Source organism: Enhydra lutris, unplaced genomic scaffold, assembly GCF_002288905.1.
Source record: "Enhydra lutris kenyoni isolate GAN:26980312 unplaced genomic scaffold, ASM228890v2 scaffoldscaffold43, whole genome shotgun sequence".
Classification (NCBI taxonomy): Eukaryota; Metazoa; Chordata; class Mammalia; order Carnivora; family Mustelidae; genus Enhydra; species Enhydra lutris.
The window spans coordinates 12,531,138-12,546,427 of record NW_019154127.1 but is presented as its reverse complement, the minus strand read 5'-3'; the positions used below and the strand labels follow the sequence as shown (position 1 = coordinate 12,546,427).

At 53.8% G+C, this 15,290-nt stretch overlaps 1 protein-coding gene across 1 annotated transcript; it reads left to right on the top strand.

The window, feature by feature from the left end:
• Positions 1–363: 363 nt before the first annotated feature.
• Positions 364–2,594, top strand: LOC111155677 (trefoil factor 2). Its single transcript, XM_022515967.1, is given in 5 exon segments — positions 364–471; positions 473–494; positions 1,235–1,384; positions 2,040–2,186; positions 2,296–2,594. Coding segments are annotated over 5 exon segments (726 nt in total).
• The last annotated feature ends 12,696 nt before the right edge of the window (positions 2,595–15,290 follow it).

Sequence of the window (15,290 nt, the reverse complement as noted above, 5' to 3'; positions counted from 1 at the left end):
AGTAACCTTGGGTCTAATAGTAAAAAAAAAAAAAAAAAAAAATCATGTGATAACCTCTTACTTTATCAGGAGACATACCTGACTTATCCCTTCCTGGGTGTGACCCTGGGGGGGTGCCCAGTGCCAGAGGTGCGTGTGGCCTCTTTTCCACGTTGGCACCCTGGCTCGACCTGGCTCCGGCCCCGGGGCAACGTGGGAGCCCCTGCCAGAAGCCTTGCCTGCGGGCACGGCCGCTCGGTCTCTGCCCAGTGGCCTATCTCAGCTCCTGTTCCCAACAAAGGACCGAGGGGTTGGTGCCACAGGGGACAGAGAAAAGCTATTTGCATTTGCTGAGCAAACAGAGAGGACATTATAAAACAGCTGATGGCAGCGGGCGGTGCACATTCTGTAGGCGGCCCTGGCGAGCGGCGTGGACATGGGATCTCCAAGCGTCCAGCTCCTGGCCATGCTCCTTGTCCTGGGGCTGTGTGCCCTGGCGGGGGCCCAGAAACCTTGTAAGTGACCGCCCACATGTCCCCCTGTGCAGCCCAGTGTCCTTGACTGGGCAACAGAGCATTCGGGCCCGAGAGCCGGGAGCAGCTCCAAATGCAATGTGGGTACGCTAGTCCCTTGGCCTTGGTGCGTCTCCGCTCTTGTTTTCCTCAAAGCCACGGGGTGGAATGACGGGCTCACTGGGGTGCAGAAGTAGCTAAAAAGGCATCCTAAGCTCTGCGATGGGGCTGATTGCCCTCGTGCATCCTTCCCTGCCATTGAGGAGGGACTCCCAGGGCTGTGTGAGACCTCCAGAAAGGCCTCCTTCCCAGAAAAGGTCAGGGTGACCACAGGTGCTTGGTGGCCGGCTGGGGAGAGGGGCCGGGGCAGGAGGCCCCCAGGGCATCTAGAACCCACCCCGATTACCTTCCATCTTGACTTTTCTGAGGTCCACGGTCCACCGTCTTTCCTGAAGTTTTCTTTTCTTTTCTTTTCTCTTCTCTTCTTTTCTTTTTTTTTCTTTTCTCCCTTCTCTTCTCTCCTCGTCTCTTCTCTTCTCTTCTTTCTTCCTTTTCTTTTTTTTAACTAATAATTTCTGCAAGGCCCTGTTTGTCCCTCAGGACATTGCATAGTTCAAATCCGGGCGAGATGAGACTTCGCAGTTTCCCCGTGTAGCCGCAGGACCCAGGGAGGAGCCTGAGCGTGCCCCCGAGAGCAGGCAGGGGGCATGTGAGGGGACAGGTTGACAAGGCTCTCTCCGCAGCCCCCTGCCGGTGCTCTCGGATCGCAGTGGAAAACAGGAAGAACTGCGGCTTCCCAGGCATCACCCCCGACAGGTGCTTCAGCATTGGCTGCTGCTTCGACTCCAAAATCCCCAATGTCCCCTGGTGTTTCCACCCACTCCCGAAGCAAGGTAACCGGCCAGGGAGCTGCCCCTCTTCCCGCCCCCGCCCCCGCCCCGGCCAGCCAGAAGGGAAGAGACAGCGGCCCCTGGCCCACTGTCCACACCTGGAGCCCCAAGTGTGGTTCAGTTAAGACTTCCGGAACTTTCTTCCGAGAATGAGGTTTACAGCCACGCACGTTCTCTTGGTGAAGGTCATTCATGCCTAGGTGCGCACAGAAGCAAGTGTGGGTGTGCAGCACACTGTGGGGGTGGGGCTCGGTACCCACGGCCACCAGTGCAGTGGGTCATAGGCTCCTGGGCCCCGAAAGGGGCGAGACAGACGGCTGGCTACTAGGTAGGGCCCTTTCTCTGGTGGAAGCATTGCTGGCTTTCAGGGCGCTCACTGCCCCTTCTCATCAGGGTACGGCGATCACCCATTCTGCAGATGGGAATATCGGGTCCAGAGAGGCAAGCTGAGTTTCCCAAAGCCCCGGAACATGGGGCCTGTGGCATCTGTGCAGACGCATAGGCGGCCAGCCCTTAGACGGTCCCTGGGGCTCGTGGTCGAGCAGCCCCTCATGACACAGGGAGGCTGACACCCGGTGGCGTCCCCGTGGGTGGGCGGGCAGAGACGCCGCTGGTTCCAGAGCTGCCCTCACTGAGAGTCCGAGGTGCTGCTTTCCAGAGTCGGAGCAGTGTGTGATGGAAGTGTCGACCCGGAGGGACTGCGGGTACCCGGGCATCAGCCCCAAGGAGTGTGCATCTCGAAAGTGCTGTTTTTCCGACAACATCGTCAACGTGCCCTGGTGTTTCTTCCCGATCCTCGTGGAAGGTAACGTCCTGCAGGACGGCCGATGGGAGTCTGGGCTGGGGCCCCTGAGCCCATCTCAGGAGAAGGCCGCTCTGAGGGGTTCTCTCCACGGTGACGGCTGCTCTTGGAGGTGCCGACAGCCGCCGGCATTCCCATGGTGGCTTGTGTGACGGCCGCAGAGAGCAAGTCACCTTAGGCACATCCCCGGATCCCGGCCCAGCAGGTGGCACTGCCCAAGTGACTGCCAAGGAGCCGTGGGTCGTCAGTGCCACTGAGTGTCACACGCTGTGCCGGGCGCTGGGGGCAGACGGGGAGCTTCTCCTGTGGGCCTCGCTGGGGACCTGGGAGCATGAGGGACAAGTTCTGCCCACGACGGCCTGCTCAGGGCCACCTCGGCGGGGGGGTGTCTGGTCCTCCCCTCCCCTGTAGCCACAGTGAATCTCCTGACTCTGAGTTGTCAACACCAAGGAAAGCTCCAGCATGTCCCCTAAGATGGGCAGCGTGCCCTTGCCCCTGCCGGACGCTTTCCCTTCCCTGTTTCAGAACATCGGGTGAGCCAAAGAGCTTGGCCTTTTTTTTGGACACTTGTGAGCGATTTTTGTGGGACCTAAGGGTATCTCTGAACAACTGCCAGTTATACCCCTGAGAAGTGCCCCCCCCAGAAGGGCAGACTCAAGGCCTGTCAGCGCAGACTCCCTCGGCCCCAGACACTGTCACCCACCCGCTGGCATTTCACACTTCTAGATTGCCATTATTAGGAGGAATCCCTTCCGAGAACCCACCAGGCTCCCCGGGTGTTTGGAAATGAAGATTGCCACCGCGTCTCATGTCTGCAGAGTTCCTGGCTTTCCTTCATCTGCTTTGTATCCTGGTTCAACAGACAGTTTCTTCAAATAAAGAAAACCCTTAAAATCTGCTGAGTTTCCTTTCGGCTTCGTTGACATGGAGGTGGAGAGACGGAGGGCGAGAGGGAGTGTGTGTGTGTGTACACGTGCGAGTGTGTGAGCGGGGAGGGGAGAACTCACTTAGCAGGTGCGCACCCCCAGAGCAGCGAGAGGGAACGGAGGACCCACGACCACTCCCAACCCAACCATTTGTACAGAAACTCAAACGACTTTGCCCCTGGAAACCTCTCGGAGTAATGCCTGATTTCAGATCGCAGTTATAAAATCGCCTCGCTGTTACCAAATACAGCCCAGACCATGGCTTTTGTGGGACGGCAGGCCACCATCCTCGGTCCTCGCAGGGGTGGGGCAGGGTGGGCTCCGACGTTTCCCGTCTTCCACTCGAGAGCAGCTGCGTCGTGCCAAAGTCTGGGCCCAAAGAGAAGGCTGCCACTGCCACCGAGACCAGGCCGGCCTGGGGGAGGGTTTTGGCACTAAAACCTCGGGCAGGCATCTCTGCGGAGGGGTCCTGGCATTCTTCAGTCCAGGGTGGGTGTGCAGGGGAAGGAGCCCACTGGCTTGGCCAAGGAGTGTCCCCATGGCCCACCTGCCACTTTGGAAATCCAAGGCCTCCCCTTCCAGGGTGGGGAGGGACCAGCGACATTGGCTCTGTGTGTATTGAGGGAAGGACCTGACCCCAGCCCACACCAGCTCTCGGGACACTTGTTTTATGAGTCAAGCCACTGCTGTGTCTTGTCTGGCTATGGCACACTCATCAGCTCCGGCAAACGCGGGCTCTTGTTGGACTCGGGGCCTCTGACACAGAACGGATGGCCAGTGGAGCCGGACGCCCATGAACTTACCACAGAGTACCCTGCCCCTCGCCGTGTCGTTCCGAGGGAGCACGGCCGGCCACACCTGAGGCCCACAGCCAGGTCAGGCCCCGTGTTTTGGAAACAGCCTTTGACATGCACCTTCTGGGACGCATGACCCTTCCATCCTGATACCTCTGGACGGAAAATTTGGGGTTCTGCTCCCAGCACTGGTGCCGAGGCCGGCTGGCACGCTGGGTTCAGTGCCAGCTCCTGGCTCGTGCCCTCCTTGGGCATTTTCTGGTCCTCGGCACCACCACCTCCCGCCATCGTCAGGCTGTGGGGGCCCCTCGGCACACATCTCCGGGTGCGGGGACCGGCCATTCTTCCTCAGAGTCCTCTCCTCACACGCCCTCCCCAGTCCCGCTTCCTTGGCAGGTGTCTCCCTGGTGCCATATGCCCCAGCTTCTGAGCCGACCCTGCGTCTCCCTTCTGATAACCGAGGGCAGCTTCCGGAAGAGCTGCGGTGGCTGTCGCCATGGGCCCCGGAGGGGCTTGGCAGATCTACTTCACGTCAGGTACTGACTCCTGTGGGTTATAGGTCGCTGCGTGACACCCCAGCATGCCACCCCCTCCTTGAGCTGGGCCACCGGAGGGTCCTCGCGGCCGTGGCAGCCATAGCCGGTGACCTTCACACCCACCCCATCAGAAAAGCCAACCTTCCTTCCTCCTCCTGTGATGGGGTAATTGCCTGGCCTGCTTCCCTTTCCCCTCGTCTGGTCTCCTCCGGGGGGACCCCGCTGGTAGGGGAACAGGGAGACTGGTGTCGGGGGTCTGGCAGCGGTCGCCCCCGACTGGAGCAGGGGCAGGGGAAGGCCAGCTCTGCCCCTCAAGCCCACTGTCCCCGTCTCCTGGATCCCCAAGGTCATGCAGTCCTTGCCTGGCTGGCTCAGGTAGAGAGATGCTCCGAGAAGATTCCTTCTGGAGAGTCTGGGCAGAGGTGACTCTGCCCTCCTGTCCTGAGAGGACCGGGCAGGGACGCGTTGAGCATCCCCTTCAGTGTGCAGAGCGGTGCGGCTGCGTCCAGAATGGGGATGGAGCCCAGGACCCCTGCTCACTTGTTACATTCACACGCCATGGACGGTGGCTTCTCTGTGCAAGGCAGTTGTGTTCTGTAACGTCACTGACACTGAATTAGCAAACTCTGAGCCATCAAGACTGGGGGAAAGGCAAGGTCAGGTTCCCGAGCGCCTCCTAACCGAGTTCATCAACGATCAGTACGTGACCTTGCTGGATGTGCGTTTCTGTTTCGAGACCATTTATTTCGTATACATTATTGATGTGCTGACATTGGACTCACGGCCACCAGCACTGTGACCCAAGCCCGGACACAGCTCACACACACGCGTGCACAGCAGGTCACAGCCTGCTCGCCCTGGGCCACCTGACCCCTCTTCCCCCCACCATGCATGGGAACCATCTAAAACAGTTACATCAACAGAAAGCACAAAAACGGGCATAAAACGAGGTACAAACAGGCCACGAAAAGACGCCTGCCTACGCTCCGAGAGCTGACATGAGAAGGCAGAGCCTCCCCTTGTTGGACTCCGGCTGGCAAAGTCCGTGTTACCAATAAATTTTAGCGAGAAAGTGGATTTGCAAATAGGGATCTGTGGATAATGGGGATCGGTCGTATAATCCTCAGACGTATTGCGTGTGTTGTGGAGGTGAGGTGCATACACACAGATACCCCAGCTGTCGTTTTGGGGCCCAGCCCTCCTGTTGACAACCCTCCCTGTCCCCTTAGCCTGAAGAAAGAGAAGGAATCAGGGAGTTGCAAAGAGAGGTTACGAATTCCATCTCCAAAACACAGATGCTACCCTTATGTTCTAGATCATCTCTGATTCGAGCTCACTTCCCAGCTGTGTACCTGGAGCAGGTTACTCAGACGTTCTGTGCCTAGTTTACTCATGTGCGAAGTGAGGGTATTAATAGGGTCGTTTTCTTAGAGGTTCGTTGTGAGGATTTGATGAGTTAATTTAGGAGACGAGCCAACAGCAGGGTCAGGCACATAGCGAGTGCTTGGTGAGAATGTAGCCAGTCCAGGCCTCACGCCCTGGGGAGAGGAAAGTGTCCCCACTGTCTCGGGACACAGTTCTGGGACCCTCCACGATCCCACCTGCTAATGCAGGAAGGCCAGTCCCTGCCGAGGCCCCTGCCCGGTGTCTCCTCCGGTGGCTCTGGCTGTGCTGTGGTCCCAGCGGGCTGTGGTCCCTGTCCCAGGCTGGCACGTTGCTGCTGCCTGTCCTCGGGAAGGGCTTGGCCAGAGGTGTTCCAGTGGAGTGGGAACTTGTCAGCCCATTGTGTCCCCCTTTTCCCAGCCCCCTGTCCCTTGCCCAAGGCTTGTCTGCGTCTGTGTGAACGGCTGTGGGAGGTTTCCAGGACATTCCTGGGAGTTCCCTGAGTCTCCGGGAACCCAGATGGTTTGTGGGCAGAGGAGTCGCCTTGGTGCACGGCACCTGCGAGAGCCTGATCCCCGCTCCAGCCCAGTCAGGCACCCCGGCCACTCAGACAAGGACGTGCTGATCCCGTGGCTCTGGGACAGGGTCACCAGCTTTCCCGTGGGTGGCCACTCCATACGATTTTCTGTCATTCACAGAGCACGGAACTTCATAAGTACTCAAACTTCATCTAGCACAGTCAGAAACGTGGCTCCGAGGAGAGGAAGACCCCTGTCGCGCTCGTCCTCCCTGGGACCCACGGCTCGGGATGTGCAGGCCGCTCACACGCCTGTCCTCCAGTGCCCTCTGCTGGCCACGCTGGGAGCGGGCTTCCCCAGCCTCCGCCGGTTGGGCGCGGTGGGTCTCCCGGGGCAGCGAGGGGTGCGGTGTCTGACCATACTTAGCCTCCCGAGGTGGAGAGAGTCATCTCAGTAACTCTTGTAAGTTGCTACACTGATCACATAAGCCAGATGGGGCCAGGTGTCCTGACGTGAGCGCATGAAGCAGATTCTGCATTTAACGACGCAGCTTGGGGGGTCAGAAAGGCTTTCTTCTGGCTGGAAGACCTGTGGCTTCGCTGGCCTTTCCTTTGTGCGCAAATGGAGACTCAGGGAGCTTGGGAGGGAGGGGGTTGGGGGGGGAGAGAGGGAAAGAGGAAGTAGAGGGAGCGGTGGGCGGAGGGAGAGGAAGAGAGGGAGGCGGAGGACGGAGACCGGTCTCTCTTCCTATATGGACACTAATCCTCTTGCGTAAGGAAAGGGTTAAGGTATGGGCAGGGAGAGGAGGGGGCCCCTGGCCTCCATCGGGAATCTTTCTCTTTGGCGGCTACAGTGTATCATAGAAAATGACCAAACTCAAAGAACGAAGTCATTCAGGGGGTTATCAAGGGCCCGCGCTCAAACCAAGATGGTACCAGAGACTCAAGACCACAAGCTTCCCCGTCAGTTCTCAATAAAACACCGCGCCTGGAAGCCCTCCGTGGCAGCCCATTCCGGCCCCTCTCACTCCTCGGAGATTTTTCTTTCCTTTCTGCTCTCGCCTGATCTTCTCCGTCCGCGAGATTTGTTCTTCGACTCCGCGAGACAAGAACCCTGCGATCCAGCAACACTCAGATCAGGGTCCTACAGTTATGACCTCATTTAAGCTTAATTACATCTGCGGAGTGCCCCTCCCCCATACCATCAATCTGAGGGTCGGGGTTTCAACATACAGACCTGGGGGGGGCGGTACAACTCATCACAGCATCCTTGATCAGCTCACTGTCTTTACACTAGTAACACTGATAATAGTAACAATTATATGTTAAAGCTTTTTCTTAAATTAGCCCTGCTGAGGGCGCCTGGGTGGCTCAGTGGGTTAAGCCTCTGCCTTCGGCTCAGGTCATGATCCCAGGGTCCTGGGATCGAGCCCCGCATCGGGCTCTCTGCTCAGCAGGGAGCCTGCTTCCCCTCCTCTCTCTCTGCCTGCCTCTGCCTACTTGTGATCTCTCTCTCTGTCGAATAAATGAATGAAATCTTCAGAAAAAAATTAGCTCTATTGAGGTATAATTTAATATAATGTAATTTTCCCATTTTAAGTGAATTGGTTTGTTGAGTTTTGAACAACATTCCCGGTCATGGAGACTCTACTGCAAAGAAGATGCTGAGTTCCCTCTGCCCTTTCAAGGTCAATACGTCCTCCCAACTCCAGCCCCAGGAGACCAGGGATCCTTTCTTCCTACAGTTTTGACCGGAATTTCACACAAACGATCCAGCAGCGTGCCCTCCTGGGCCCGTCTTCTTTCACTCAGTGCCTCACTCCCGAGCCGCGGCCAGGTCTCTGCGTGTACGGGGGCTCCCCTCCATCCTATCCTGCCTCTCCCCCGTCCCCCAGCAGGGACCTCTGACGCTGGGACCGCCCGCCACGGATGGACGTCTTGGCAGGCTCCCAGATCTTTAGTCTGAACCAAGCTGCGATGGATAATTACGCGCAGGCCTCCCTGGACAGTGGGCAAATACCGCCTCTCCTGGAAAAGATCCCGGGGGAGACCTCCAGGTAGCACAGGCGGGTCACACTTCACTTTGTACGAATCGAACGAGTCCTTCTCCAGAGTCGTCGCTCTGCCTTCCCAGCAACATTGTGCGAGTGCCAAGGCTCTGCATCCTCTCCCGCACTTGGATCATTTGTTTTTCAAGGGTAGCCAGGTTCGGATATGGGACAGCAAATTTCAATTTCATTTTAATACCTGTTTCCCTAGCAGCTGGTGACTTGGGGTATCTTTTCATGGGCTTATCTTTGTCTTACGTCTTCCCTGCGAGAGCCTCTGCCCCAGTCTTGACGTCATTTTACACAGGGGCTTAGTTTTTGTCACGATGAGCTCTTCATCTACTCTGCAAACAAGCCCTTTTTCAGGTGTTCGCTGTGCAAACGCCTGCCCCTCCTCCGTGCCTTGCTTTCCCGGTTCCTTAGCGGTACCTTTCGAAGAGCAAAAGTGTTTCCCTTTGCGGAAGCCCACCCTCTTTACGACTCACACTTTATGAGTCCCTGCTTAAAAAAAAAAATAATAATAATAATAAAATCTGCCTGATCCAAGGTCACAAAGGTTTTCTCTTACATATTCTTCTAGAAGTTTCATAGCGTCAGCATTTGCACTTTGGGCTTATGACCCTTTCCAGGTTAATTTTTCCATATGAATTGGGATATTTTCCTTTGTTTTTTTATTCTCTGGAACCTTCTCTGTAGCCAGGGGAGCACTTGTTGTTTGCGGCTTTGTTAGGATTTCCCGGAGAGCCGCTGGGCATGAAGGACTGCACAGGCTCGTGCCTGGATAATGTGTTCTATTTCTCTTGTGGTTTATTTGAGCTTTTGGTCTCCACTGAAGTAATTTTGGGGGAACCATGCTTTTCTTAGGGACTTAACCATCTCGTCTAGGTTTTCCAAATTGCACAGAGTTGCGTAAAGTGTTACAGAGCAGGGTCACACGATTTTTAAAGTTTCCTCTGTTTCCAACAGGTGTTTCCCCTTTGTCAGTCCTTATTTTGTATATTGGGGTTTCTCCCCACCTTGACTAGGTGAGCTGGTGGTTTGAACTTTTAGCTGTTTGTTCACTCGTTTTAAGAGCAGACATTCTGATTTGTTACTTAATCGAACTCTTTTCCCCTTCGCTCCTTCATCATTTGCTGTATCGGGGCTCATGTTATCACTTACGCTAGGAGTTCAATCCGCTCGTTCTCGATCCATGTCCGAAGCTCTCCATTTTATTGTCATCGATATTTTAAACATTCTTTGTAAGTTCAGAAATACGGTGTTCTTATTATCATGATTTTAAAAAGAATCTGTAATTCTGGTTTGTAGTTTCCATCTTCACCATCAGTGTTTCTATTTAAAGGATGTAAATATCCATGTGCAAAAACCTTTTAGAAATGTTGTTCTGATTTCCTAGTTTTGTTGCCTTTGCCCACAGAGCTATTGTAAGGCTTCCACTCTGTGGGACGTCGTGATTTCTTGGTGAAGTTTGGCCGTTCTTTCCTGTGGCCACTTAATGGGTTGCGTTGTCGGGACTTAAAGCCTGACGTGCTTGTGTCCCTAAGATCTACCCTACTCGTTACTTTGCTGGAGTCCCTATTTCCTCACTTACTTTTCTGTTCACATGACTTGTCTTATGCCCAGCATGATGTCCCCAACATTCCTCAGTTGTGAGTTTTTTTTTTTAAGACTTTATTTATTTATTTGACAGACGGAGATCAGAAATAGGCAGGGAGGCAGGCGGCGGGGGCGGGGGAGCAGGCTCCCTGCTGAGCAGAGAGCCCGATGCAGGGCTGGATCCCAGGACCCTGAGATCGGGACCTGAGCTGAAGGCAGAGGCTTAACCCACTGAGCCACCCAGGCACCCCCATCAGTGGTGTTTTTATCTGTTTTTGTCTGCGTGACCCATTTTTTCTGGTTTGTAAAGCAGAATACCTTTGCCCAGCCTTTTATGGGTACAAACATGTTCATAATGGTTATATCCTCATTGTGACTGGTGGCTTGTAAGGAGTCCTTGTTAGTCATGTCTGAGTGCTTGGGCCTGAATTCTATTTTGTGGGATCATTGAGATGGGCTCCCCTACTCAGTGTCCTGTTAGATAAATCCCTTCTGATCATTAGTGTTTTAAAGTTCTATATTTTTAGCAATCTATCAATAAATTCCAATTATTCTGATTTTCAGTCATGACAACTATTGTTTAAAAGCAGAAAGCAGGGGTACCTGGGTGTATCAGTGGGTTAAGTCTCTGCCTTAGGCTCAGGTCATGATCTCAGGGTCCTGGGATCGAGCCCCGCATCGGTCTCTCTGTTGGGCCGGGAGCCTGCTTCCCCCTCTCTCTCTGCCTGCCTCTCTGCCTCCTTGTGGTCTCTGTCTGTCAAATAAATAAATAAATTCTTAAAAAAAATTATAGTAGTGATGAAGTTCTAGAACCTAGGTGAGGTTCGGTGGGCTGAGGTCCGGAGCCGATGACCAAGAAAGAATTCCTGAGACATCTTTGGTGCAAAATGGTGGTTTATTAAAGCACGGGGACAGGACCCGAGGGCAGGAAGAGCTGCTGCCCTGGGTTGTGAGGGATGGCAGGTTATGTACCCTGCGATTGGGGTTGGGGGAAGGTGAGGGAAAAGGAGGTTTCAATGGAGTTTTCATATGTTAAAGAGGGCCTACAAGGTGCCAGGAGACCAATGTTGTCTTTTAGCAAGCCATTAACATCAAGATAGTTGGGAGATTCCTGTCTTGCAGGGATTGTGATCTCTGCAAGTTAACTATTTGTTTCTCCTTTATGGCGTCAGGGGTGCCTAAGGAATGTTACACATATTACTGAGGGGAGCTGGTGGAGAGGGGGTGCAAGGTGCCAGCTTCTGCTTTGTCCTCAGTCAGCCTCCTGCTCCCTCATCATCAGTAGCAGATGGAATCCTGGGCAAGAAGTATACGAAGCAAATGAAGAAAATCGTAATACAAATAATTAGAGTGAAAATCTGACTTCGCCAGATAAGTTAGCTGCTGGATTGACTTAAAAATCTTGTCGAGAGCATCCACATTCCTCCGGAAAGTAAAAACAATGTTAAAAAGAAGAAAAAAAAAACAGGGGGTGCCTGGGTGGCTCAGTTGTTAAGCCTCTGCCTTTGGCTCAGGTCATGATCCCGGGGTCCTGGGATGGAGTTCCACATCGGGCTCTCTGCTCAGCGGGGAGCCTGCCTCCCCCTCTCCCTCTGCCTGCTGCTCCCTCTGCTTGTGATCTGTTAAATAAATAAAATCTTAAAAAAAGAAAAGAAAAGAAAAGAAACATGACCAGAACATAAACTCTTGTGTTTTTAATGAAGCACTTACCAGAAGTAAAATATTTGTCTACCAACTCACTTCACCCTACACCCCACAAAGTTACTACTAATTATTTGTCATAATTCGTACAAAAGGGCTTGAGGCTCTGTTTTCTATGAGAAGTGTCTACAGAAGGGAGGGTCGAGTAGCGTTGCTCAGTGTCTGCTTTTATATTGCTCACTGCTCTTGATTCTCAGAACCACCCCGTGATCTTTATTGGCTCTAGAATCTGAATGCCCGCTTTGTGGCTAGTGCTTTGCAAAATGACCCTTGAGACACTGAGTATGTCGAATTACAATCCAAAGGATCCTTATCACAGCAAATGAACCCACTGTGGGTTCTTGTCTGCCTGCTCTCAGTTTGTTTCACTGGGGGTCCCTAAAAGTACAAATGCTCAGCCTCTGCTTTTCATTCATTCAGTAGCCCCGGGGGCTTGTCTGGAAGGGTGGTTTGCTCATCACGGACTTCTGGCCTCAGCGGGGAGCACTGTGTTACAGGCTTCCTCACCTACGAGCCTCAGGCCAGGGTCCACCTGTTTTAGCCCCTTCACTGATCTGTCCTGTGGCCACAGACCTCCAGAAAGCAGGGACTTCTGTCCTCCTGCGGGAGGGAGCTGAGCAGCAAGCCCCTCCCAGCTCAAGAGCAGAGCAGGAAGGTCAGCTCAAGTCAGGGATCTGCTGCAGGACCGGTCAGCAGCACCTCTGGGCATAAAACTCAGGATTCTGGGTTAGCAAGTTCCAAATCCCATGGGACTGAGTCAAGGGGACCACAGATGGCTATCGTCTATACCCCAGATCGACACAATCATAATAAAGCCGTCACTGCGTGGGTCTCGGTCGCACAGGCAGCAACCCCTGCTTCCGGGAAGGGGACGATGGCACCTGTTGGGATGCTCTGTGTGTCGGTGCTCGACTCACACCGCCTTGGAGGGCATCATGGTTACCCAGCAGGAAACTCCGGTTCAGGAGTCCAGGGACACCTGCTGGAGCTTGAGTCCTGGTCCCTGTCTCTAGATCAGCTCAATCGTCCCATTCCACATAAAAGACAGCGAGGGACCTGGCCTTGACCACTCTGCTTGGTTCTTGCCATCTGGAAGCCAAGCACCAGGGACCCTCTGTCCCCCGGCTGCCCAGGGTGTCTTCCACCACATATGCTCCGAGCCTGGGGACGTCTTGCTCTGCCCCGATGCCCAGGAGAGAGGTGCCTTTGTGCTGCCATCTTCATGTTTAGACAACCCCGCCCCCATGGGCTTGCTGACATCCCGTCCCCCTGCCGGAGCCCGCACAGAATCTCCTGTTCCTTCAATACCACTTCCATTGGAAGAGTGATGGGCTGACATTGACCCCCGACGCCCACATACCTTCCCTCCCACAGCCTGCACGTGTGTCTGTGACCTCGCTTGCGAAATCAACACATTCGCCTGCCAGATCCTTCTCCGCGTGCCAAGCCACTGGAGGGCAGTCGCCACAGCGGTAAGGAGGCGGCCCGGATCGCACAACGTGGCTTTGACTTTGAGTTTAGGATGCCCTCCCCATGACCGCGGTTTTCTTATCAGTGTTGACCACATCATCTTCTTCCTCTAGAACCTCCCACGGGACCTGGGCTGAAGCCTGTGCACACAAAGGATGTTTGGTAAATATTGACCGATCATCCTTTGCTCAGGAACTTATCCACCTACAGAAGCTCAACAAATATTAACGCTTTGGTAAAAGCCCTCAAGACGTTCAAAACAAGATGTCGTAGGGTGCTATGTGGGTCTGCATCACCTGCACACAAACCACAATATTTAGCTTCTTGCCATTTGATATGCAAAACAGGTTACGATGAATCTTGAGACTGTGCACGCCTTTATAACCGAGCACTGCGGGGAGGTATGGGCCCCTGCGGCCGGCTCTTGCCTGTGGTGCTGCCACTCTGCATGATCTCACACCTGGTTTTCAGTTTCCTGATGGATCACATACTTACTGGGGTACACCTGCCACAGCAGGGCAAAAGCATTCTTTGAAACGTTGATGTGATGGCAAGTCCCGAAAGAGCCAACGTGAGGAGCTATCCTGGTTTCGAAGCCAACACATGTCCAGGCGGCTCCTTGAACAAGAACCACCCAGAATCCCTGAGTGCAGCTGCCCTGGGGAGGTGGCTGCCGTGAGGAATTTCTCCCCCGCTCAGAGGATTCCCCCGCCTGCGTAGACAGACACAAGGAGGCATGTGGAGCATCTGGCCCAGGCCATCTGGAACATTCTCTTGGCAGTTTGGATGGTCCAATATGTTTTTGGCTTTTGGCAAACCATGCATTCCCCAAGGCTGGGATCTGCTCTCGGTTTCTTTTGAGTTTCCTAAAAACGACCGCAGCTGAACTGAGACTTGTCTGGGGTAGGGTGGAAAGAACCAGGTACGGTACAGGGCTGTGTTTTAGGAGACGTAGAGTACTTCCAATTCCGATCATTCTTAGGCTATGTTTTAGTGAAAAATCCAAGGGGCCATTTTTTTTCCCCAGAAAGTCAGAGTCATGGTCTGTAGCTTGTTCTCTCTGATGGACGTGGGGTGAAGGGTGAGAGGGTAACCCAGCAGGGGACCCTCCGGCAGCGGCCTTCAGAGGTTGGTAGTGTGAACCCAGGAGGGCTCACTCGGCACTCCCCGCGGGGCCACCAAGTCACGCTCCTGCTCGCGTGTCCTCCCCGCCCGGGACGTAGGCAGGTCTTCCTCTCTAGAAGCTTTGGCAAACCTGCTAGCATGGAGAGAAAGTTGAGATCACACAGGAGAGGCCCCAGGAACCGGGCATCAAAATCAGAAAACTCGAAATGACTGAAGACTTTATTAGCTGTTCGGATGGGTGCTGGATGGGATTCCGGAGCTGTCCCTCCTACATCCCAGACCGGTAAGCCTCTTCGATACGGACCAGGCATCCCCAGTGGAACGTTAAAACCGTTCCTCCAAACCAGGACCGCAGGGCTCGGACCCCTGAGCCTCAGAGCCAGCTCCTCCCAGCCTTGGCCACTCTCAACGCTTTCCCCCCTTGCTTCCCAAACTGCCTTATGTTACCCGGATTTTTTTAAATGAACAATTTTCAGCAGCCAGATTTCACACCCTTCTCCTTAGATAAACAGTACATAAGTAGTGCTTCGCTCTACCCAGTTTTATCCATGCCGGACATTTGTTCGTTTGGCTCGATACCTCTCATTTTATAAAAAAGGAATAAAATGAAGAAAGTGTCACCTTTACCCATTCTTTTCCCTCCGTTCCTGGAGTAACCACCATTCTGAAGTCAGTGTATATTACTTCCACATGTACCCATAAACAGTACGTGGTGTTTTTGTTGTTTTTTAAATAATCAGGAATGGCATTATAATAGGCTTTTGATCTTATATTTCACACTTAACTTCTGAAATTTATCCCTGTTGATAAAAATAGCTCTGATGCCTTCATTTTAATGCGGAATGCATTCCCCTATTGATAAACAATCATGTGTATCATTCCCAGTGTCTTCCTATCAAAACAATATCGGGGCACCTGGGGGTGCTCAGTGGGTTAAGCCTCTGCCTTCTGCTTGGGTCATGATCCCAGGGTCCTGGGATCGAGCCCCACATCGGGCTCTCTGCTCAGTAG